This window comes from Podarcis bocagei (genome assembly GCF_964188305.1).
Source record: "Podarcis bocagei genome assembly, chromosome: 1".
Classification (NCBI taxonomy): Eukaryota; Metazoa; Chordata; class Lepidosauria; order Squamata; family Lacertidae; genus Podarcis; species Podarcis bocagei.
In genome coordinates, this window is record NC_138125.1 from 22,800,283 (window position 1) to 22,823,721 (window position 23,439).

General features: G+C 44.2%; 1 protein-coding gene across 7 annotated transcripts in view; it reads right to left on the minus strand.

Moving 5' to 3' along the window:
* UNC79 (unc-79 homolog, NALCN channel complex subunit) overlaps nucleotides 1-23,439 on the minus strand; it is a 139,437-nt gene that overhangs the window by 9,292 nt on the left and 106,706 nt on the right. For 6 of the 7 annotated variants that reach the window (XM_081171841.1, XM_081171842.1, XM_081171839.1 and 3 more), the window contains 9 exons: nucleotides 21,908-22,081; nucleotides 21,161-21,229; nucleotides 18,332-18,442; nucleotides 16,071-16,175; nucleotides 8,849-8,926; nucleotides 6,560-6,649; nucleotides 5,409-5,584; nucleotides 4,234-4,420; nucleotides 2,465-2,662 (listed from right to left, as the gene is read on the minus strand). In XM_081171841.1, the coding sequence (XP_081027967.1) occupies nucleotides 2,465-2,662; nucleotides 4,234-4,420; nucleotides 5,409-5,584; nucleotides 6,560-6,649; nucleotides 8,849-8,926; nucleotides 16,071-16,175; nucleotides 18,332-18,442; nucleotides 21,161-21,229; nucleotides 21,908-22,081 (1,188 nt within the window). The remainder of the gene's footprint in view (nucleotides 1-2,464; nucleotides 2,663-4,233; nucleotides 4,421-5,408; nucleotides 5,585-6,559; nucleotides 6,650-8,848; nucleotides 8,927-16,070; nucleotides 16,176-18,331; nucleotides 18,443-21,160; nucleotides 21,230-21,907; nucleotides 22,082-23,439) is intronic. The other variant, XM_081171838.1, reaches the window with a different exon arrangement.

Consider the following 23,439-nt stretch of genomic DNA (forward strand, 5'->3'; position numbering starts at 1 on the left):
CCTAGATTCATTAGTATGGTACTTAAATGAAAGCAATACAGAATCGTAGAATTGTAGAGCTGGAAAGGACCACAAAGGTCATTCAGTCCAGCCCCCTGCAATGGAGGGATACAGGTGAAACTCGGAAAATTAGAATATCGTGGAAAAGTTCATTTTTTTCACTAATTCAACTTAAAAGGTGAAACTAATATATGAGATAGACTCATGACATGCAAAGCGAGATATGTCAAGCCTTTATTTGTTATAATTGTGATGATCATGGCGTACAGCTGATGAAAACCCCAAATTAACGATCTCAGAAAATTAGAATATTAAATGAAATCAGCAAAACAAGGACTGCAAATAGAGCAATATTGGACCTCTGAGAAGCAGAAGCATGCATATGTACTCAGAACTTGGTTTGGGCCCCTTTTGCATCAATTACTGCCTCAATGCGGTGTGGCATGGATGCTATCAGCCTGTGGCACTGCTGAGGTGTTATGGAAGACCAGGAAGCTTCAATAGCAGCCTTCAGCTCTTCTGCATTGCTCGGTCTCATGTCTCTCATCTTTCTCTTGGCAATGCCCCATATATTCTCTATGGGGTTCAGGTCAGGCAAATTTGCTGGCCAATCAAGCACAGTAATCCCATGGGCATTGAACCAGGTTTTTGTACTTTTGGCAGTGTGGGCAGGTATCAAAGTCCTGCTGGAAAATGAAGTCAGCATCCCCATAAAGCTTGTCTGCGGAAGGAAGCATGAAGTGCTCCAAAATCTCCTGGTAGACGGCTGTGTTGACCCTGGACTTAATGAAGCACAGTGGACCAACACCAGCTGATGACATGGCTCCCCAAATCTCTTTTCTGATGAGAGCAGCTTTTGCATCTCATTTGGAAACCCAGAGTCTGGAGGAAGAATGGGGAGGCACACAATGACAGATGCTTGAAGTCCAGTGTGAAGTTTCCACAGTCTGTGTTGATTTGGGGAGCCATGTCATATATTAGTTTCACCTTTTAAGTTGAATTACTGAAATAAATGAACTTTTCCAATTTCTAATTTTCCAAGTTTCACCTGTATTTTGCCCAATGTGGGGCTCAAACTCACGACCGTGAGATCAAGAGTCTCATGCTCTACCTACTGAGCTATCACCTTGAACCATCAACACATCAGACTGAATATCCAGTAAAGAAGTGGAGACCCAACATTACCTTTCACATAGCCATGACAATCTGTAAGAGATTTTTTTCAGTTTTAGCTTCCACCAGTGCAACCCAATGATGCTCTGTATATTTCAATTAACCTTGACAAGGCTTTTCAAGCATCCCATCCATGACAACCGCCATGCATAGCAGAGCCGGATTTCTTTAAAAAGAACTGGATTCTCTCTGAAGTTAACTTGCTATCTGGGTCCTATTTATTCCCTGCCCATTCAAAGTGATTTATCATTCTGAATCAGCAGCGAGCTCTGAATATGTAATCTTCAAAGCATAAAACATGGCATACAGGGCAGGGGGATGTCTCCCAGCCTTGGGTTGTAAATATCATTTTAACTTTTATGTGATGTAAATATAAAGGTAAACCAAGGCAAATGTAACTCGATAACGAAAAGGCCATGGAATTTTGAATACTGCTGATAAAGTTAAACCCTTTTTGTAGCCTCCTTCATCGTTATTTGGATATTTTAATTAAACGTCAGAACAACCCAATTAAATTCCATCTGGTCCAACCCCCTGCAATGCAAGAATCTCAACTAAAGTATCCATGACAGGTGGCCATACAACCTCTGCTTAAAAACCTCCAAGGAAGAAGAGTCCACCACCTCCCGAGGGAGTCCATGTTGGGAAGGGTTGCCATATGCCCTCTTTTTCTAGGACACGTCCTCTTTTTCACAGGTAGAGTCGCCATAGCGATCCACAGTTAACAGTAGAAGTCGGCAAATGTGTCCTCTTTTTTGCTCTTCAAAATATGGGGACCCTAATAATGTTGGGCTCCTTTGGTATATATATTTAATAAATAAATGTATCCTATCACGGTAATAATAATAATAAGCTTTTAGCAGGAATCTAAAGCAATATTTATGCATTTATTCCATTTATTTATGAAATGTTGCGAGGGCGCCTGCCTAACAGGCAGGGAGTCTCAAAGCATGCGTGCTGCCACCTTGCAAGATTATCTCCTGGAAATGCAATTTATTCTACTACTGAGCTATATAGCCCTATAGTCTTCTGGCTGCCAGATGTGTGCATATGTGCATGCCCTACGATTTCCATTTTCAAATGGTCTATCTAAAGGCATAGGCAAACTCCGGCCCTCCAGATGTTTGGGACCACAATTCCCATCATCCATGACCGCTGGTCCTGTTAGCTAGGGATGATGGGAACTGTAGTCCCAAACATCTGGAGGGTCAGAGTTTGCCTATGCCTGGTCTATCTATTGCTTGGGGCTTTGTGGGATCTCGCCTAGCTCTGCTCACTGCCTCTGACTCACCACCTTGTTATGTGCCATCAGCTGGAGGATGCTCGGGGTGACTCGGCTCCAGAACTCCAGGGCGGTCAGGATGGCGGTGAAGCTGAATTCGTTCTGGTTCTGCACCGTGGGCGCAACCGCCGCTTGTTCGCAATACACCGTCCACAGCTGAGCAAATATAAAGGCGTGGAAGAGGGAGCACATGTGCAGGACGGACGTCTGCAGAAAAGAGAACCGGGGGGTGGGGAGCATTAGCTTTTTCCTTCCAGCAGTGCATTATGGGATGCACACACCCTGCCCCGGAGTACCAGAGCATGACAATTCCCTCGTCCGATAATAACACGCCCGCCCGTCAAAGCAATCCTAATCAAATATGGCTCTGTCAAGAATTCCCTCAGATTTTCCTTCCCTGTCAGTGAGCGATATGACAACTCATTCATATTGAAATAGCAGGCTTATAATTCACAGGCTAGAGTTAGGCAAAAGGATAGACAAGCTGAAGGCCATTAAAAGTGAAAAAGAAACACTCACAGAACCACAGAGCTTGTTAGAACAGGGAGAGAAAGGAAATGGAAGAATATTGGAGTGTTTAGAACAGCCTCTCCACCCTGGTGCCCTTCAGATTTAGTTGGATGACAATTCCCATCATTCCTGACCAATGGCTATGCTTGCTGAGGCTGATGTGAGCTGGGAACACAGACATGTGGTCTTGTCAGGCTCAGTCCTGTCCACACTAGCAAGAGCTCTTCAGGGTTTTAGAATAGAAACATTACCAGCTCTCGTTGGAGATGACAGGGATCCCCACCCCCAATTTTTAAAATTGAGTTTCAAGGATTTTTAACAATTTAACCACAAATGTAAAAAAAATTTTTGCAAGTTGAGTTCCCACCCTTTCTCCCAGGTGCTTCCATAACCACTCTTTCCTGCTGTGTTATATAACATACTTTATCAATTACATTTCCCCTTCATTACAGTAATTATTCATTTATTTCCCCCCTTAATTCAATTCATTATCCATTTCCCATCCACTGCTATTTCGGATCCAGATCCAGCTTCTGTTGAACTTTAATGTTTTCCAGAGAAAAAGGCTCCAATCTTCCATAAAACGTTCAATATTTTAATCTCTTATACTGCCTCCTTTGTCATGTCCACGTGAGATGACCAGGAATGAACCTGGGAACTTCTGCATGCAGATGACATCTTGATTCAGTTCATGTTTAATGATGAGCCTACCCAATTCACACTTTCTGAAACAGTATGCAAAGTGAAACACAGCCATCCTTTGAAATTCACGCTCCTTCGAATTTTGTAACGCAATTCTCCAGCCAAGCCATGTGCACACATATGCATATATTAGGACAAAGTTTGCAATAAAGCACTAAAAATAACACCCCCAAGTACATTCTGCTAAGGACCTCTGTTTTGCAAAAAATAAAAATAAAAATGTGTATATTAGGGTGAATTACACACAAACCTACTGGGGAAAATTTGTACTAAGACGCTGATAATTTTCACGAGGGCTAAAAGTGGAGAACTGAACTTAAGGCTGGAGGGAATGAGAAACGGAAATTGACAGATTCAACCAACTTTATTGACTATCAGCCTCTGATCAAAATACTGTGCAACAGCTGCAGAGTCTTCTCAGCATCCACTGCCAAGGGGCAGCAGCTCTGACAAGGATCTTAATTACCCAGGCAAATTGGCAGCAGAGTAGGCAGCCATTCGGGTTAATTAGGCTGAAATCTATATAGTCAAATGTTGTTTAGGCACAACCAGCAGAATACTTGTACCTTGGACTGCTCTGGAAACCCAATCAGGATCACAATGAGGTGGTCAGCAACATGAGAGCCAGCATCCAGTGGAATGGGCATACATGTCGAAGGGGAATTTGGACAGATGACATTATGCGTCAGCGACCCCAGCAGGAGCCACGAGAGCAAACGAATATGAGATACGCATTCAATGAATTCTTTGGGCCTGTTGGAAAAGAAAATGCATTTCAGTGTCTTGTTATCCCAAAGGCTTTATTCCTTATGCCTTGAAATATTATTATGCTAACAAATGCATGAACATTACTGTATTATGGATGCAAAACACGGGCAAAGTACATATTAACATGCCTTTTCAGGTGATCCATTTGTTTCAAACAGTGAATTGGGTGGGGAACCTCAGGGGGAGGGCCAAACACGGCCCTCAGACCTCTATACCTGGCCCCTGGAACTGTGGTGCAGATTCAGATGTCTTTTCTCAAAGTGTTATTTTTGTTGAAGGGAAGTAACACAAACTGCAATGTTTTGTTTCTAGGAAACTTCAGTTTCTTTCCTGCTCCCCAGCTAGTGTGTACATAGTGATGATGTTGCTGGCATCCATCTGTCTCAAGAGACAATGGAGTGCAGCTCTGGGGTGAACTGAAGTGACCTCTTTGGGGTGCAAGGCTAGGCAGTCCTGAATTGCCCAGATGACAAGCTTTGCTGATGTGGTCCAAAGGAAAGCAGAGCAATACGTTTGGCACTGGCTTGGCTATAGGAGCTGCCAGAAGAAGGCACCATCAAACCGTCTTAGGGACTCCACTCTGGTTTGGTGCAGAGCCATTTCTTCTCCCGAAAAGAACCCACAAGGCAGATGAGGTTTAGGATCAGCGTTTTCCTTCTCCCAGATGGCCTACCTTCCCAGGTTGAGAAGCCTCATCTGCCCCTCACTTCCCTCTACAGCATGTGCAGAAACCACCTTCTTGACAGTTGGACCCATTGCTGGGTCCAGGGAAGCCTGTCTTCTCATGCAGGGGAAGTCCCTAACTCATTGAGGGGTTGAGACCCATTGGCTACCCTCACCTCCTGGAGACCACATTTGCCATTACAAGTGATGGACGCAACTCCCCACTTTCACCCCTCTTCATGGCACACCCATCTGGTAATGCGTTTTAACGCTCTTAATGTTACACTGTTTGCAGCCGATACTTCCTTACCCCTGTTGCATTGCAGATGGAGGATGGTATAGCCAAGGGAGGTAACGAACTACGGCCTTGTTGTCCCTGTGATTGCCACGCGAGATCTCCATCGCAGCAATCTGGGCTAAACCGACCTTCAGATGCCCACCAAAAGTGTCCTCATGCAATGGCTGGGAACATGTCTTCATGTGACTCTGTGGTGGAAGGACATTCAGCATATTGAGGGTATTAAAAGTAAGACATTGGGTGATTAAAGGCATTTTGAAGGCCAAGGAAGCTGTTCCATTTATATGAAAACACTGTGTTCACTAGAGAAGCTTTCACCAACTCCAGATGTTTTGAACTACAAATGATGGGAGTTAAAGGCTGCACTAAAGACCGAATATCCAGGTTATATGATACTTCTATCCGTTTATCAAATACCTTTATTATACCTGCAAAAGGTGAAGACTCGTTTGTTTGCCCAAGTGTTTGGTTGAGCTGGTTGATTGAGAGTGAGCTTTGGTTATGATTGGAGTTTTTAAAAAACTGCTACTCTTATTGTTTATTGATAGTTATGAGTGTTTGGAGTTGACTATTCATTTACTTATAGAGACAACTTTTCACCAAGGGCCCCAAAGCAACTTCCAAAAGTGCAACAAACATACACCAAAACCCAATAAATTAAAACCAAATACAATTTGGAAATCAGATCATGCAGTTTACACAGGGCAGAACAGGGCAATCTGACAGCCCAGAACAGGCTAAACAACTCCTCCAAAAGTTTGCTCTGTTGGGACTAGATAATCCAAGTCCAACAATGAAGTTGCCATCTGTACCTCTAGGGGGGGAGAGTTTCAAAGGGTGCAGTTACCAACAAGGCCCTGCTTCCTGCTTTAGCACAGCAAGCAATTCTCAGCAGTTCCACTGGCCTAGCACAAGTTATTTGAATGAGTCCTGACACCCCTGTGGACCCTGGTCACTTTTTTCTACTTTTTGCTGCTCGTACAGTCACCCTTTCTATAATCGTTATTGTAGGAAGCTACTTTTTCAACTCTCCCATAAAACATGGCAAGGGCTTTCAGAAAGCATCTAAAGGTTCTCCCAACTATATGGATGGCCAAAATGTAGAACTCCCCAAACGAGGCAATAACATCATTTGAACTGATGTGTCTGAATGCTGTACTCACCTTTAATTTAGTTAACGTATGCATATCGGCAATAAAATCCAAAACTTCACCAATGTACTGTCTCATGCATTCCATGGCTGCTGTTCCACACTAAAACATGGAAGAACAATGGTCAACTATCAGGGCTCCTCAAAGCACAATAATGGAAGACCATTTTCCTTCCCTCACCCAGCCCAAAACTATCTGAATCCTGAACCCTATATATGTCTACTCAGAAGTAAGTCCCACTGGGTTCAGTTGGACTCAGAAGTAAGTCCCACCTGGTTCAGTTGGACCCAGTAAGTGGGTACAGCATTGCAGCCTTATAGCTGATTAATCTCAAGACAAATATTGTTCCTAATCAGTTACACAAGTGTAGCCTCACTGATTGCAAAAGGACTAATAGTACTGTAAGTGAATGTGATTTTTTTAAGGCTTACTATCCTAACACTGGCTGCTGCCAATCGTAGTAAGGTTGTAGTTGAATTTTTTTCTGGCCTGGAGTGGAGGGGCAAAGAATTCAGAATGTAACTGGTCAGTCCTGCAACGAAATATTCAACCTTAACTCCCTTTCCGACCCAAAGTAATCAGCTGATATGGATAACATATTGCCCCTCTTTGACGAGCGATGATTTGGGCCCACAAATTCAGAGAGTCTCAGTTGAGGTTCACTTGGTGGAATTCGGAGGGCGAGAGAAGAGACAATCTGCTCAAATTCTGCATTTTTGCAGCTGACCCAAGTGCTTCTCATTTCTCTATGCTAATATAAAATCTATGTAGGGCTGAACTACACCACCTTCTGTCTCCTCCACAGTTACGCCTGTCAGTCAGCTTGACAGGACAACAAACAGCAAAAATAAGGTCACAGAGAGCCCTGTCAAAGTCTCCTTCATCTTCCAGTGGGCTTGGAAGAAGGATTCCACATGTTGCTTCTTTCAAACTGAATGACAGAACGATAAAGGGTATTGTGCACCAGCCCCTTGAATACCAATGACTGAATCTGAAGGATTTTCTCTTTCTTTTTATTCAGTTTCTCCCTGTTGCACTAAATATGTTGAGTACAAACAGAATAATCTGCTCTTCCACGTTTCCACCCCTGCCCTCAAGCTACCAGTCTCCATTGTATCATCCTAACTCAAAAAACATTATAGTTCAACTGGGGAATGGTGTTGTGACTGTTAGTATCATTTAAGCTTAGAAGGTTTGGAGCAGGGGTAGGCAACCTAAGGCCCGGGGGCCAGATGCGGCCCAATCGCCTTCTCAATCCAGCCCGTGGACGGCCTGGGACTCAGTGTGTTTTTACATGAATAGAATGTGGCCTTTTATTTAAAATGCATCTCTGGGTTATTTGTGGGGCATAGGAATTAGTTCATTATTATTTTTTTCAAAATATAGTCCGGCCCACCACATGGTCTGAGGGACGGTGGACCGGCCCACAGCTGAAAAAGGTTGATGACCCCTGGTTTGGAGTTTCTTCTCCTGAAAGACAGAAAGCATGCACTATATTGAAACTAAGTCACTAAGTTTCAAAGTGGATGGAATGCCATATGATTCAGCAGTGATTAGCACAAACCTTTGACTCCGTTCTGTCCAGGGGTCATATTCCTATCTATTTACCTAAGAAGAGTCCCATGATATAAATAGTAATAGATTTATGGTGGCACAAGCTTCCTACTAGGCAGAGAGCCTTCTTGGTAGTGGCGCCCGCCCTGTGGAACGCCCTCCCATCAGATGTCAAAGAGATAAACAACTACCTGACATTTAGAAGACATCTGAAGGCAGCCCTGTTCAAGGAAGTTTTTAATGTGTGACATTTTAATGTATTTTTAATCTTCGTTGGAAGCCGCCCAGAGTGGCTGGGGAAACCCAGCCAGGTGGGCGGGGTACAAATAATAAATTACTATTACTATTACCATTACATCAGATGAAGGCCAATGTTACATGAACAATGATGTTATTTTCTGCACAGTTTTTGCCTTTTCCTTCAACTGAAATTAATTAAATAATTAATTATGTTTGTTTCTGCCAAAGCAAAGTGGATAATGCAGGTTTTAGTGGAAGCCAAACTGTGGCAGAAAAGAAACAGTGCTGATTGTGTTCAACATAGCACAGGGTGGGAATCGCTGCCTTTTTATATCCCAAGCCCCAGCTGGCATGGCCAATAGTCAAGGATATGGAGATAAATATATATACTCGTCTTCTGTTTCAAGTCCCTTCCAACTGGAAAATTTGGGCTACATACATACAAAGCTAAGGAATGGTAAAGAAATTCATAGCTTATGAAGAGGCGACTTATGTTTTGTTACTTACTCCAGGGATGGAAGCGATCATTTGCTTGTGTAAGATCAATGATTCAGCTAGTTTTGTTCCAGCATCTGCACAAACAAACTAATGAGAAATAACATATTAACCAATTTTGTGGACTGCTGGTGGTAAGGATGCAATAATCTCTAATTTATTAGTTTATTAAACAAAGTTTCATCTTGCTGATATTTGCGGTAATTTTGCTGCTCATAAAAGGGAGAGCTTATATTGGAAACAAGAACCGTTATCAAGAAGTCAATCCAATTCTTTTTCACTATATACATACATACATACATATATTTAAAGCACTGTATAAAAATTAAGACGTGTATTCTCATTTCTTCAGCAGCAAGTTTAAAGTGAAAGAGGATTTTCAATCAAAGCTCATTACACAGCCTGCAGTCCTGGTACCATTATGTCAATTATAGTTCCAATTGACTTAATGAAGGCTTTCATTCCAGAGCAAAACATTTCCCCTCCTTGTGAATTTTCTCTTCTTTTTCTTACTGAGTGTGAGCAACTATTCTATACATCAGATAGAATTTTTAGAAATAACATGTGATTAAAAAACAACAACGGACCATGTATTAAAAACCAGGGTTGTCAACTTTTTGGGTCCCATGAGTATATTTGCAAACTGGAGAAACTGTAAGCAACACCATTCATATACCATAAACAAGCACATGTTACAACCTATTTTATTGCCTACAACAGAATATTCCTTCCAACCTGAGGAAGGCCTCTGTGGGTGAATGGGCACCCATGGGTGCCATGTCAGCAAACATCTGCTCAACTAATGCGTTCCAGGACAGAAAGAGATTCCAAGATGTGAATCTTTCTTAAACTGAACCTACAGAATGCAGTGGATGGGAGCACATTGCATTCAAGCTTCAACATGAGGTTATGAGCATGAGCAGGCAAACTAAGGCCCAGGGGCCGGATCCGGCCCAATCGCCTTCTAAACCTGGCCCACGGGTGGTCCGGGAATCCGCATGTTTTTACATGAGTAGAATGTGTCCTTTTATTTAAAATGCATCTCTGGGTTATTTGTGGGGCATAGGAATTTGTTCATTTTTTTTTTCTTTTCAAAATACAGTGGTGCCTCGCAAGACGAAATTAATCCGTTTCGCGAGTCTCTTCGTCTAGCGGTTTTTTCGTCTTGCGAAGCAACCGGTTTAGCGGCTATTAAAGGCTTAGCGGCTATTAAAGGCTTAGCGGATTAGCGGCTAAAAGGCTATTAGCGGCTTAGCAGCTTAGAAAAAGCGGGGGAGTGGAAAAAAATCGGAACACTTGCAAGACGTTTTCGTCTTGCAAAGCAAGCCCATAGGGAAAATCGTCTTGCGAAGCAGCTCAAAAACAGAAAACCCTTTCGTCTAGCGGGTTTTCTGTCTTGCGAGGCATTCGTCTTGTGGGGCACCACTGTATAGTCCGGCCCCCACAAGGTCTGAGGGACAGTGGACCAGCCCCCTGCTGAAAAAGTTTGCTGGCCCCTGGTTATGTGACACAAGCGACCATAACAGAAAATGGAAGAGACTTGGATGCATTCCTGCCACTGGAAAGTTTGATGCAGTAAATCATTGTATTTCAGAGTGACGTATGATGCTGGGGAGTATCACTGTTTTGTGAGTCGGGAGGAAATTAAAATATTGCAATCAAACAAATGGTCAGCACTTTGTTCCACCTGGTAGAAACCAAAATGTATTACAGGGACAGACTAGAACAGCCTTCCCCAACATGGCGCCTTTCCGATGTTTTGGACCACAACTCCCATCATGGCCATGGCAGTTAGGGTTGATGGGAGTTGTAGTCCAAACCATCTGGAGCACACCAGGCTGGGGGAAGACTGGAATAAAAACAAGGCAGTAAATTGAGAAACTGGGGACAAAGAGTTATGGTCCTTAAGTATATTCAGCATCTTTACTATACAGGGGTCCCTTCCAACTCTACAATTCAATGATTCTGTGATTCCTTTTGTTGGCCCTGAATCTCCCAACATTCGTAGCAAGTCTCATTTAGGTGGACAGATCTGCACGATTGCTCGTTCTCATGACATGATAACTGGCTTAGTGTTATGTGCAAACCAGGCAAATGTGAGTCAGGGAGGAGTCTTTGGCTATACAAACTACAGTGGTACCTCGGGTTAAGTACTTAATTCGTTCTGCAGGTCCGTTCTTAACCTGAAACTGTTCTTAACCTGAAGCACCACTTTAGCTAATGGGGCCTCCTGCTGCTGCTGCGCCACCAGAGCACAATTTCTGTTTTCATCTTGAAGCAAAGCTCTTAACCCGAGGTACTATTTCTGTGTTAGCAGAGTCTGTAACCTGAAGCATATGTAAACCGAGGTATCACTGTATGTATGTGCACATATGGTAAAGCAGAGGTGCACAAATGCTCCCTTTTTTTTTGCAACCGGCTAATCTGGCACATGCAAGTAATTAAGCTGAATGTGTTTTGAGATCATTTAAATGTGAACAGGTGTCAACAGCCATGCATCTGCAAAGAGCAATGGCCTCCTGTTCATCTTTACTGTTTCCGAGGCTCTCGTTTTGGACGTTATCTGCATCCCTCCAGGAAGTGGGGTGTGTTTCAACCTGACATCGCAAGCGGAAGACTGGGCAAACTAGACAAAGGCCCCACCACTTATTTCCAAAGCATCTCACTATCGCCCATATCAACTCCTTGCAAGATGCCAAAACGTCACTGGCAACAGATTTAATGCCAGTATTGAAAAGCCACAAAACAACAGAACATAAACAGGATAAATGTCTGCTGTGCCTCTCCCTAGAAATCTGCTGTCTGTGATAAAGTGTCAGCAAAGGCTTCAGGGGTAGTTGGTTGGGCAGAGATCCAGGAAGACAAGTAGTCTAGGTTTGGGGATGGAGAGAATGACCTCAGCAACAGGCTGAGGCCTATGCAAGGGCCTAGATTTAGAAAATAAGAAAGCGGCCTTAAATTGAATCAGCTTTGTCCACACAGCTCAGCTTTGTCCACACTGATTAATCTTTAACATCATCAGTCTTTAACCTCAGCAGTAACATCTAGACCAAAGGAGCGTTTCAGCCGTTCTTAAGTTTGTTTAAAATCTAAAACAGCTTATCTTGTATTCCTTTCTTTGAATTTGTGCTATGTAGGTTTTTTAAACCTTTTTGTAAAGGCAATACTAGAGTTTTCACAGCCGAGTCCTCAACTCCTTATCGCTACTGCTTGGCTTTCTTTAAATAGGGCTATGTCTAAAACTTGAAAACTTTAGGTTTTCAAACCTTTTTTTGTAAACTCAGGGGAGCACTTCAGCCCTGTTCTTGAGTTTGTTTAAAATCATTTAAGGTTTATGATTTCTCTATTTCCTTCTGAGGAAACTGAATAGTGCAGTGAAACGAGGTTTGTAGCCGGCATCCCATTAAGACTTTGTTCAATTCTAGGTTTTTCTAATTTTTCCCTTAAACTTTTTGATTTTTCTTATTTAGTTTAATTCTATAAGATAATATTTCTAGTCGATTACTTCTCGTTTCAGGGATTTTCACGGTATTTTATTTGTTTTGTGTAAATTGTCCACACTGATTGGCAGCTGCTCTCTGGGGTTTTAGGCAGGGTCCTCACCCAGCCCCACCTGGAGATGAGGGGGATTGAGTCTAGGCCCTTCCGTACGGCCCACCACTGAGCTATGGCCACATGACATTCTGCCCTATGCTTGCTCCTTGTTGCTGTCAGCAGAAATCAGCATGGAGACAGTATTAAGGCCTTGGTGGAAAGAAAAACCCTGTAGCATTCAAGATGCATGAGATCTCTCCCTCCCACCCTGAAGGAATTACAAATTGATGTCCCTGACCAGAGTCAGGGCTGGTGATGGGGGCATGATTCAGTGGCAGTTTGCATGCAGAATGTGCCTGGTTCAGTCCCTGTCATCTCCAAGTAAAAGGATCTCAGGTAGCAGAAACCTTGGACCAGCCTTCCACACCCCCAATGGGCTCCAGATGTTCTGGACAACGAGTCCCATTATCCTTGACCATTGGTCATGATGGCTGGAGCTGATGAGAGCTCTGGTCTGGAGGGCAGCAGTTTGGGGACAGATGTGTTGTGCCTAGCTATAGGATTGGGCAAAGAGAAGAGCCCTGTTCCATCTGCTGTGGTCACTGTTAGTATTTGCACTGTATTTGTTAGAAAATGCATTTTGCAAAGAATAAATTTCACTGCGGTAAAGAAAACACATGTAATGTAACAGCTGCAAAGCAGGTGGTTCCCATTAAGGTGACAGAAACGCTGAACTATGGTGTTGTTAACTTAACTTCCTTTAAAAGTGAGTGTGTTTGTGCCTTCGACAGTGAGGGTGGGAGTTAAGGTTCGGCTGGCTGTACTGTCGTTTTTTCGCTGACTGAGTTTTGCTGACTGAGAATATGGGAGTGTGAAGACTTCAAGCAGATGCTGTCCAGAGGGGTTTGTGAGGACAGACAAGCTATGGACCAATGGCTTATGCACTGCTACAAAGGAGTTTTGAAAGCAAAAGGACTAAACCCTCTCTTGGGCTCAAGGGAGAGAAAGGGATTGCATTGGACTTAATACATATGAATAATACAAATTGCTCTGTTGCTGCCATCCTGACAAGTCAAGATTCATCTTCAGTTCTTGTGTCTGGAGTCCACTCCATCACTGAAGTCTGAGGGTAAAACCACTGCATCGTTATGAATAACTAAAAAAAAAAATAGCTAACAGTCATTACCCCCACAGTCCCACACAGCTGCTGATTCCAGGAACAGTTCTGCTCTAGGGAATCCCCTCCATACCCATGTTAAGAACATGAGGACAGGTTTCAAACCCCACACCCTATGGGCTTTACTCCTAGACACACCCTAAGCCTTTGGCAGCGTCACTCTTGCTTCCAAGGGAGGCCAGCTAGTGGGACTACACCTTTCCTGCCCCACAACTGCTCTTCTCGCAGGGAAGCTCATATGAACTCCTCATGCAGATTACACACCTACCCAAACTTTTCCATCCTCCAGCATAAAGAAAGCTTTCCTCTTGTTTTGTGTCACTACCAATTCTGACAGCGATGAGTAACGTGGAAATAATTGGGGTATCAAATGTAAATGTCAGGAATATATCTTTTGTTATTCAGCCCACCTTGCTTCTTATTTAACGTTCTTAGCCCCCGTACTGCTATCTTTGTCAAATCAAGAAGCAGCTTGAGTCCCTACATGTCTCACGCAGTTATACACAGGAGTATCAAGTGATTGCTCAAGTGGTATTTCAGTGTCCCACCTTGTTCTACCACCTTCCCATTGTGGTAGGTCACTTCCTGTTCTTTATATAGCAGGGGTGTGGAACTGGATCCATCTGGCAACCCAGTAGGGTCCGAGGATGGAGGCAGACCCACAAACTCATGAGCAGAAGATGGAGGCTTCATTGTCTCCCAGGGACCCTCCTTTTAGGGACATCTTTAGCAGGGTGTTGAGGAAGCCTTCCTCAGACCTCCTCTTCTTAGGGGGCGTGGAAGACCCATGATTATGTAAGTAAGCCTTCCACAATCTTTCACTCTCCAGACTGTTTGGACCACAGCTCCCACCAACCCCTGTGAAGTTGACCAATGGTCAGGGAGGATGGTATTTATAGGTCAAAACATCTGGAGGGCACCGGGTTGGGAGAGGTTGATGCTAGGGCTTGGGCCACCCAAGTTCCATAGAGCCATTCAGCTCCCACCAAAGTGGGCATGGGGTTCAGAGGCTTTTGCAGGGATGCTGCTGAATTCTAGAATATATTTTTTTGTGGGATGCGAGGGGCAGGAGAGACTTACCCTTGACACAAGGCAGCCAAGGGGAAACGAAAACCATCCTTCCCTGCCTCACAGAAAAAGCTTCAAGAATGTAAGGAGAGGTCTGCTAGATCAGGCCAATGGCCGCTCTAGTCCAGCATCCTGTCCTCACAAGAGCCAACCATATGGCCGTGGGAAACCCACAAGCAGAACCTGAACAGCACAACAGCACTCTCCCCTCCTGTGGTTGTCAGCAGCTGGTATTCAAGAAGCATGGCGGCCTCAGACTGTTCCCCAACGCTTCGAACAACGACAGAGCTGCCATGAGTAGCTCGTCCCAAGCTTCAGTCCTAAAAAATGCCCCGCTGGCGATCACAGTATGCCATGACAAACAGAGTGCAATTCCCAGACCCTTTGTGCATACATGTGTATGTGTTTCTTGTAGGCTGGGGAGATTTGTCTGTGGGGGGGGCAAGTACTCTGTCATTCTGTGTAACATTGCCTGTTTCTCACAGTGTCCAAGAAGCAGAAAGGACTGTCCTCTCCTCTTTTTAAATACATAAATAAAGGTACTTGTAACATCAACTTCCCCCCCCCCTGAACCCATTACCTGGTGTGTCACCCCCCCACACATACACACACACACACACAGCTTCTCATCTTAACACTGATATTATAATAGTTGTTTTTAGGGAAATTCTAAGCCCTCTGTAATTTAGAACGTCAATGTTACTTTCCAACTCTCCTGGCAACTGCTAATTTTCTCTGACTAATGTGCCCGTTGCTTACGAGAAGCTGCGGCTCGTAGAAACATATGCCCGAGCGCAGCGCCAGGCACTTCGGAGGGCGGAAAGAAAAGAGGCTGTCAATCATGTGGAACTGTGCGTGACCCGGGGAGCAAGTCTGCAGAGCTGTGCATTGTGCCGTGGGCCACCCAGGTCACTTCCATTTCAGCTCCTTGTCATTTCGATGCGATTAAGTGCCAGCAACTGCCAGCCCAGTCATTCTGCAGTGGAGGATGGCTACTGTCAGGCTGCTGTGTTTTTTAAAAAAGAAGTTGTGTGTCTCTCTAGTGAGCAACATCTGCTGTGTGCTTTCCTTCCAATCTGGTAGCGCAGGAGTCCTTCAGGCCCAATACAGAGGAAGGGTGATTTAATTGGGAGGGAGCTCTCTCAGTGGCCTAGCTCACACTTAACACTAAACCATGGTTTGGTTAACAGGAGTTAACCATGTGTTGCCCCATGACAATGATCAAGGAAACCATAGCTTGTTTTTGTAAAGTTTTGGTTTTTCCCCAGCTGCTCTTGCTTCATGACTTTGAGTTCTGTATTCTTTTCAATGTCTGCTTAAAACATTTTTGTTTAGGCAAACATTTCCAGATATGCAGACATTCAACCCTTTTTAGCTACTGGCTGTCCAGTGCTTGGAAACCCCACGCAAAACATTCACTGTTAAACCATTTCTTTAAAAGTGTTTGTTCCGTACCTGGACCAAAAGCAGAAGGTTCGTATCTGGCAAGGGAGATTTTAACTTCAGAGCTTGCAGCAACTCTAATATGACACTGCGGGATAAGTAGAACTTATCCCTTTCCTAAAAGAAAAGTGAACAAATCGGGGTTAAATTAATGCTTCCAACATTCTTCAACACCAAATCCTTGACTGCTATTTGTTTAGATGATTTATATGCCTCCCTTTGCGCAAGTACAGAGCGGTTTAGAAGAAAGCCAAATACATTAAAAGAATAACATAAAATCCATAAAATAACACCATGCTCAAAATCGCACAGCAACCTATAACTAACCACTAAATCACTTTTATATACAAATCACATACAGAGGCTTAGATCCTGAACTGCCCTTCCATGAAGGAAGATTCTGTTCCAGGAGAGGCTCATGTTCACAGAATCAAAGAATTGGAGAGTCGGAAGGGAACCCGAGAGTCATCTAGTCCATCCCTCTGCAATACAGGAATCTCAACTAAAGCATCCATGACAGCTTAGACCATCCAACCTCTGCTTGAACCTCTGGATCTCTTCAGAAGTGTACATATCCTTTACTTATAATGCTACTCCTTCTCTCTTCCTGTTTGGTCTATGCCCTCTGAAAAGGTTACAGCCCTCAATTTCTACATTCCAGCCATAAATCTCATCCCACCAGGTTTCAGTAAAGCCTATTGGGTCATATCTGCCATTCTGTATCAACAGCTCAGACTCATCTTTCTTGTTTCTCATTCTCTGTGCATTAGTATAGACACAACTGAAACCATGTGCCATTCCCTCCAGCAACTTCCTTCTTGTAGCTTTCTGCCCTGTAGCAGGTTTCTGTAGCACTGCCTCAGTTCCCTGTGCATCAATGAAGCTATTATCCCTAATACCAGGTATTCTCCTGCCATCTGTAAAATTGCTTCCAGAAAGAAAATCCCTCCATCTCGTCCGTACTCTGCAGTCCCCACTGAAACAGATTTTCAGAAGGAACAGAGGAATATAGGGGCAACTTCTAAAACTCCCCTAGCACCACCCCTTTCAATCAGCAGCCTCATCCTGCAAAGGGAGTTCCGGGCTGCATCCACACCATATATTTAAAGAACATGACATTCCTCAAACAATCCCAGGAACTGTAGCTTACCCTCACAGAGCTACAGTTCTCAGCACTGTTAACGAACTACAGCTCCCAGGATTCTTTGGGGGAGGTAATGTGCTTTAAATGTAGTATGCATACACAAGTCCTTTCATGGGAATTTAGGGTCCATAGAATTTGAGTAAGAAAACAGAGTTAAAAGAAGAAGAAAACCAGTGAGGTGTGTGCTTGCTCATAGAGCACACACATTGGCGTTCCCACAGGGGCTCAGTGCCCTACAACGGCCTGTGTGTGTTTATGCATCTGTCTAAACTCCACAGCTCCTATCCCCTGTGATGCAAAGGATTTCTCTTCCAGGAGGGAAGGGCATGTAGCATCTGAGAGGATTATGTCAATGACATCTGCTGTTCCATTGAGCATTTTGTCCTGGCGCATAGACAAATGGAAAGATAGGGGGAGGGCAACTTTCTAACCCCCACTCCCAAGCTAATTTGTTCCCCTGTGAGATGAACTCCAGATGTCCCTACAGTTTATTCATCTGGATTTATGTCAGATGGGGAGGAAACTTCTCTTATTTTTGAGAGACAGGATGGCCTAATGCATGTTCAGTAGAATTACTGATAATGCAAACACCACAGCAGTGAGGTAGAAAGTAGTGGACATCATGAAAAATATAACTCTCAAACCATGGCAGATGCAAACATCTCCCCCCGCTCACACACACATTCATGTGGATGGAGGACAGATAGGGATGTGTAAGCTTGTGTAGAAAGAAGGCTGCCTCAATTGCTCTGCCTACTTTTGGCTCTAACATGTGACTTCTGAAGGGCTGCCCAGAAGAGAATGAGGGCCTTGGGCTGAAAAAGTTTCCCACACCGATGTATTAGTGTGAAAGTACCCCTAGTAGAGTCCAGAATTTCTATTAATGAGCTATCCCCAGATCCATTAAGGAAAAGGTAAAGTATAATATTTGCACAACCTCTCAAGCAGGTTTTGGCCAGAGTTTCAGCTCCTTTCTGTAACGTTCAACTTTACCTCTAATTTTAAATAGCAGACAGAACAGAGGTTGCTTCAATGTCAATTTCGCTTGAGAACAAAAATAAGGGGTAGGTGGGTTCTCCGTTTGCCCCTTTCTCTGGTGCAATTAAAAGGAAACAAGCCAGTTAATTACCTTTGTGAAAGCTCTGTGACACAAACCACACAGCTCTACCAAATACGCTAGGGTGAAGACGGCGTTCTGAATGACGAAACTCAGCAATTTGGAAAATGGCTCTAGCAGGCTCTGCAATGAAAGGAAGATGGAGGGCATGTCAGGAAATATATGCTTCTTTCAGCAAAATGAAGGGTGTGTGGGTTGTGAAATCATTCATTATAACAAAGCCTACCCCCCTTTTTTAAAAAAACATGAAGGATATGAAGTTGCAGCTCCCCAAACTGATTCGTTCCAATGACTGTAGTCACACTTTGGGATTCCCAGCCACCACCTTGAGAGAACTCCTGGAAAGAGTCCTGCTTGCAAGATTCGCAGTGGCTGCCAATCTGCAACCGGGCCAAGTTCAAAGTGTTGGCATGAACATACAAGTCCCTACGCTGCTCAAGACCAGGTTGCTTGAGAGACCCTTATACACCCAGCAGATTGCAGGAGAGTTTCTGGGGGAGAGTTTCTCCTGCAACTTCCAAACATCTCAGAAGCCCACTCCACAATAATACTGAGTAGGGCTTTCTGTGGAATAGCTTTCCTGCCAAGATATGAATTTCTATGGAGCAGCTATCCTGTCAACATATGACAGGCACTATATGTACTTTCCAGAAACAACTGAAGACATTTTTGTTCATACAGACTTTCCCTGCTGAATAAATGGCCTTTTGAAGGGACACGGGTGGCACTGTGGTCTAAACCACTGAGCCTCTTGCGTTTGCCGATCAGAAGGTCAGTGGTTCGAATCTGCACGACGGGGTGAGCTCCTGTTGCTCTGTCCCAGCTCCTGCCAACCTAGCAGTTTGAAAGCACAGCAGTGCGAGCAGACTGCAGACAAATAGGTACCGTTGCAGCGGGAAGGTAAACGGCATTTCCATGCGCTCTGGTTTCTGTCATGGTGTTCCGCTGCACCAGAAGCGGTTTAGTCATGCTGACCACATGACCCAGAAAGCTGTCTGTGGACAAATACCAGCTCCCTCGGCCTGAAAGCGAGATGAGAGCCACAACCCCATAGTCACCTTTGACTGGACTTAACTGTCCAGGGGTCCTTTACCTTTACCTTAAATGGCCCTTTACTTTGAGTGTCCATTTGCCAGGGTTTTTGCCTTGTTTTACATCATAGAACTGGAAGGACCACGAGGGTCATCTAGTCCAAACCCCTGCAATGAAGGAATATTTTGCCCAACGTGGGGCTTGAACCCACAACCCTATATTACTAGTTATTTTTGTCCTTTTAACTGCTTTTAATTATATCATGTGTAAATCCCATTGAGACAGTGGTTTACTAGGCAATTAATAAATCAACAACAAAGTTTTCCAGGAAAGATCAGAACCCTATTACCCTGGGGTATTCTTAAGTTGAGCAAGGAAACTGTTTAGCTCCCATAGGCTCCCTGTGAACCATACTCTGCCAAGCAGAAAACACCATCAGAGCACTCCTGACATATGGTTGTCAAGCCTCTGCTTAAAGACCTCCAAAGTAGGAGACTCCACCACACTCCTTGGCAGCAAATTCCACTGTCGAACAGCTCTTACTGTCAGGAAGTTCTTCCTAATGTTTAGGTGGAATCTTCTTTCTTGTAGTTTGGATCCATTGCTCCGTGTCCGCTTCTCTGGAGCAGCAGAAAACAACCTTTCTCCCTCCTCTATGTGACATCCTTTTATATATTTGAACATGGCTATCATATCACCCCTTAACCTCCTCTTCTCCAGGCTAAACATGCCCAGCTCCCTTAGCCGTTCCTCATAAGGCATCGTTTCCAGGCCTTTGACCATTTTGGTTGCCCTCCTCTGGACACGTTCCAGTTTGTCAGTGTCCTTCTTGAATTGTGGTGCCCAGAACTGGACACAGTACTCCAGGTGAGGTCTGACCAGAGCAGAATACAGTGGCACTATTACTTCCCTTATGATGAAGGGCAGGGTATAAATCTAATAAATAAAATGAATAATAAATAACCATGTGGGTGAGCACAAATGCACATGGATAAAAGCATCTCACTCTTTTTGAGATCAAAGCTATTGAAACAGTCATAGGAATCAGGCTATTTGTTTATCTAACCAAGTATTTTCTACTCTGCCAGGCAGTGGCTTCCCAGGGTCTCCTGCAGAGAGTTTTTCTTATTACCTGCTACCTGGCTCTTTAAACTGGAAAATCCCAGGGAATGGCTGTGAGGCCTTCTGCATGCTCTGCTCTGCTTTGAGTTGCCTTGTTGACCTCACTTCTGGAAAACCAGTCCACACAAACAGGATGATCTTTTGCTGCCCAACACACCAGGCAACAGCTTTCAGGTGCAGCTAAAAGTCACAAGCCGACAGCTGCAGACAAAAAGTTGGCCATCGCATTGCCTCAAACGCAACATTTTTCAATGACGTTGGCTCACACCGTCAGCCATGTGCCATTAAGGCATGTGCTTGCCTCCCTTAATTAAACCAGACATGAAAGTCCCAAGAAATGCAGCCTCTGCTATTCAATATTTTTCATTAAGCAAATCCTGTACTCGCTCTCATCTCGGTTCGGTTTGTCCCAAACTGCAAAGCTCTAGGTAAATCTACTGGTGCCGCTTTAAAAAAAGAAGAGAAAGAAATCCAACTCCTTAAGAAGACATAAACTCCCACCCACATAGTGAATGTAATCCCTCCCACACATTAATGCAACCTAGATTCGGAGAACTCCTATCCTGCTTGACACGGCACAATTGCACTTGGCTATAATATTCTTCCTGCTAAGAGATAAAGAAGAAACCTGAAATGATGAGGAAAACGGGAGGTTTTATATAAATATATAAAACCTTGAGCACTTACTCTGGCAGCACTGCTGGTGGGTATCTTCAGCAAGCAGATCATTATTCTGAGACTAGAATCTAAAGAACACTGGGGAGAAAACGAGGGAGGACACAGAAGAAAGAGTTAGTGCCTTTCCTTAAAATGTAATTTAGCCCTGCCAGGTATACAGGATGCTAAAGAAAAGGCAGCCGTACAAGAGTGCAGAAGCATACAACGTGAGACTATCTGAGAGGCAGTTGTCTGAGTTAAGAGTGGGCTTTTGGGCTGGAGGTACCACTCTGTTGCGCTTCCACTCCTGCAGGGATAGCCAGCTCTAGCAGGTGGTGCATGGCAGTGCCTGCTACTTACTAGATCAGGGTTTCCCAAACTTGGGTTTTCAGCTGTTTTGGGACTCCAGTTCCCATCATCCCTGAGCACTGTTCCTGCTAGCTAGGGATGATGGTAGTCAAAAAACAGCTGGAAACCCAAGTTTGGGAAACACTGTACTAGATGATGGGTAAGTAGAGCAGAACGTCTGGCTAACACAGATTTGCCAGCGTGCAAGTCCTCCTTGACCAAACCCTGTATGAATTAAGAGAGAGAGAGAGAGAGAGAGAGAAATCTCCACTCAGATTGGATAGGTGCTTGCCAAGACAGACCACTGGCCCATCTAGCTTCACATTATCTACAATGACTGGCAACAGCTGTCTGAGGTTTTAGGTGGCTGATTTTCTCAGCAGCACCTGGGGATGCCAAGGACTGAATGTGGGATTGCAAGCACTGTACCTTAAGTGGCAAAACGCAGGGCAGTTTCGTAAAGAACGTCTGGAACTGGTTGCTGATCGTGGTCCAGAGGTTGCTGGGGGAATCCATCGGCAAAGCTTCCATGAACGTAGCAATGTTCTCCAAGCAGCGTAGCATCCCGCCCCCTGCTGGTAAATTCTTCTTGGTGTTTAAGCCCTAAGAAAAGAAGTACATGGACAATTCAAACCCTGCTCGCAAAAAAACTAAGACGGCGAGGAGCATTTTTGAAAAGTGCAGACAATAGGGACTGATTTCCTATTCCCTCCAACAAATAAATTACAAACTACCTTGTATCTCAACCTTTCCTAACCTACAGCACTTCAACTTGCATCCATTCCAACCAGTACACCTGTGCCAGCTATAGCTGGTGAGAGTTGGCGTTCAAAACATCTGGAGGGCATCGGGTTGAGAAAGGCTGGTGTATGTTCTACATCACAGGAATGAGGAAAAGCAAATATGTAGGTAGTGCCTAACCTACCTCACAGGGTTGTTGTAAAGGTGAAAGAGTGAACTACATATACCACCTTGAGCTCCTTGGAGGGAAAGGTGGGGTATAAATGTAATGATAATGAAATTGATCTGGAGATACACGTGTGTGTGTGTGTGTGTGTGTGTGTGTGTGTGTAGTAAGCATGAGTTAGAAGAACAGCTATAATGAAAGGTCTTTCTAATCCAGCATCCTAGTTTCAACAGCAACCAGGAACATCCCTCTGGAAATGCCACAACCAAGGAATAAAGACATCCCTCCCCTGATTTTTGACCCCCAGCGACAGGTATTCAGTGCCACGTTGCATTTGGACACAGATATTATTTTTTACCTATAGTAGCAATGGGGCAACACGTAATCATGTCTGCCTGGTTTGATCAAGGGAAATCCATTTGTGCAAGGAGACTTTGGGTTTCTCTCCTCCCTTTTCCAGCCTCTGTGTACCCCCGTCCCACAAATCTGCTGCTGAGGGTCCCCAACCAAAGTGTTGGGGATGCAGTGGAGAGGAAAGGAAGCTGTTGGGCAGAGGAACGGTGTCCCTCAGGAGGTTGTGGACTCTCCTTCCATGGGGGTTTTTAAGCAGAGGTTGGATGGCCATCTGTCATGGATGCTTTAGTTGAGATTCCTGCGTTGCAGGAGACTGGACTAGATGACTCTTGGGGTCCCTTCCAACTCTACAATTCTCTAATTCTATGAAAAGCCCCCTTGTGTAAATGAATTATTTTATTTATTACCTGTTCTTCACCCTAAGGCCCCAGGGTGGGTTGCAACAACTTAAAACACAACTTTAAAACAGTTTAAAACAAATTACAATCACAAGAATAGGGTGAGAACAAAAAAAAAAACACCTTAAGTGTCTAAGGCCAGCTAGTAGCCAAAGGCTACTAGTCTTGATGGCTATGTTCTGCTTGAACTGTCAGAAGCATCATGTCTCTGAACACTAGTTACTGGCAATCACAGGTGGGCAGAGAGCTGTTGCGCTCATGTCTAGCTTCTTGGCTTCCCACAGGTACCTGATCAGCCACTG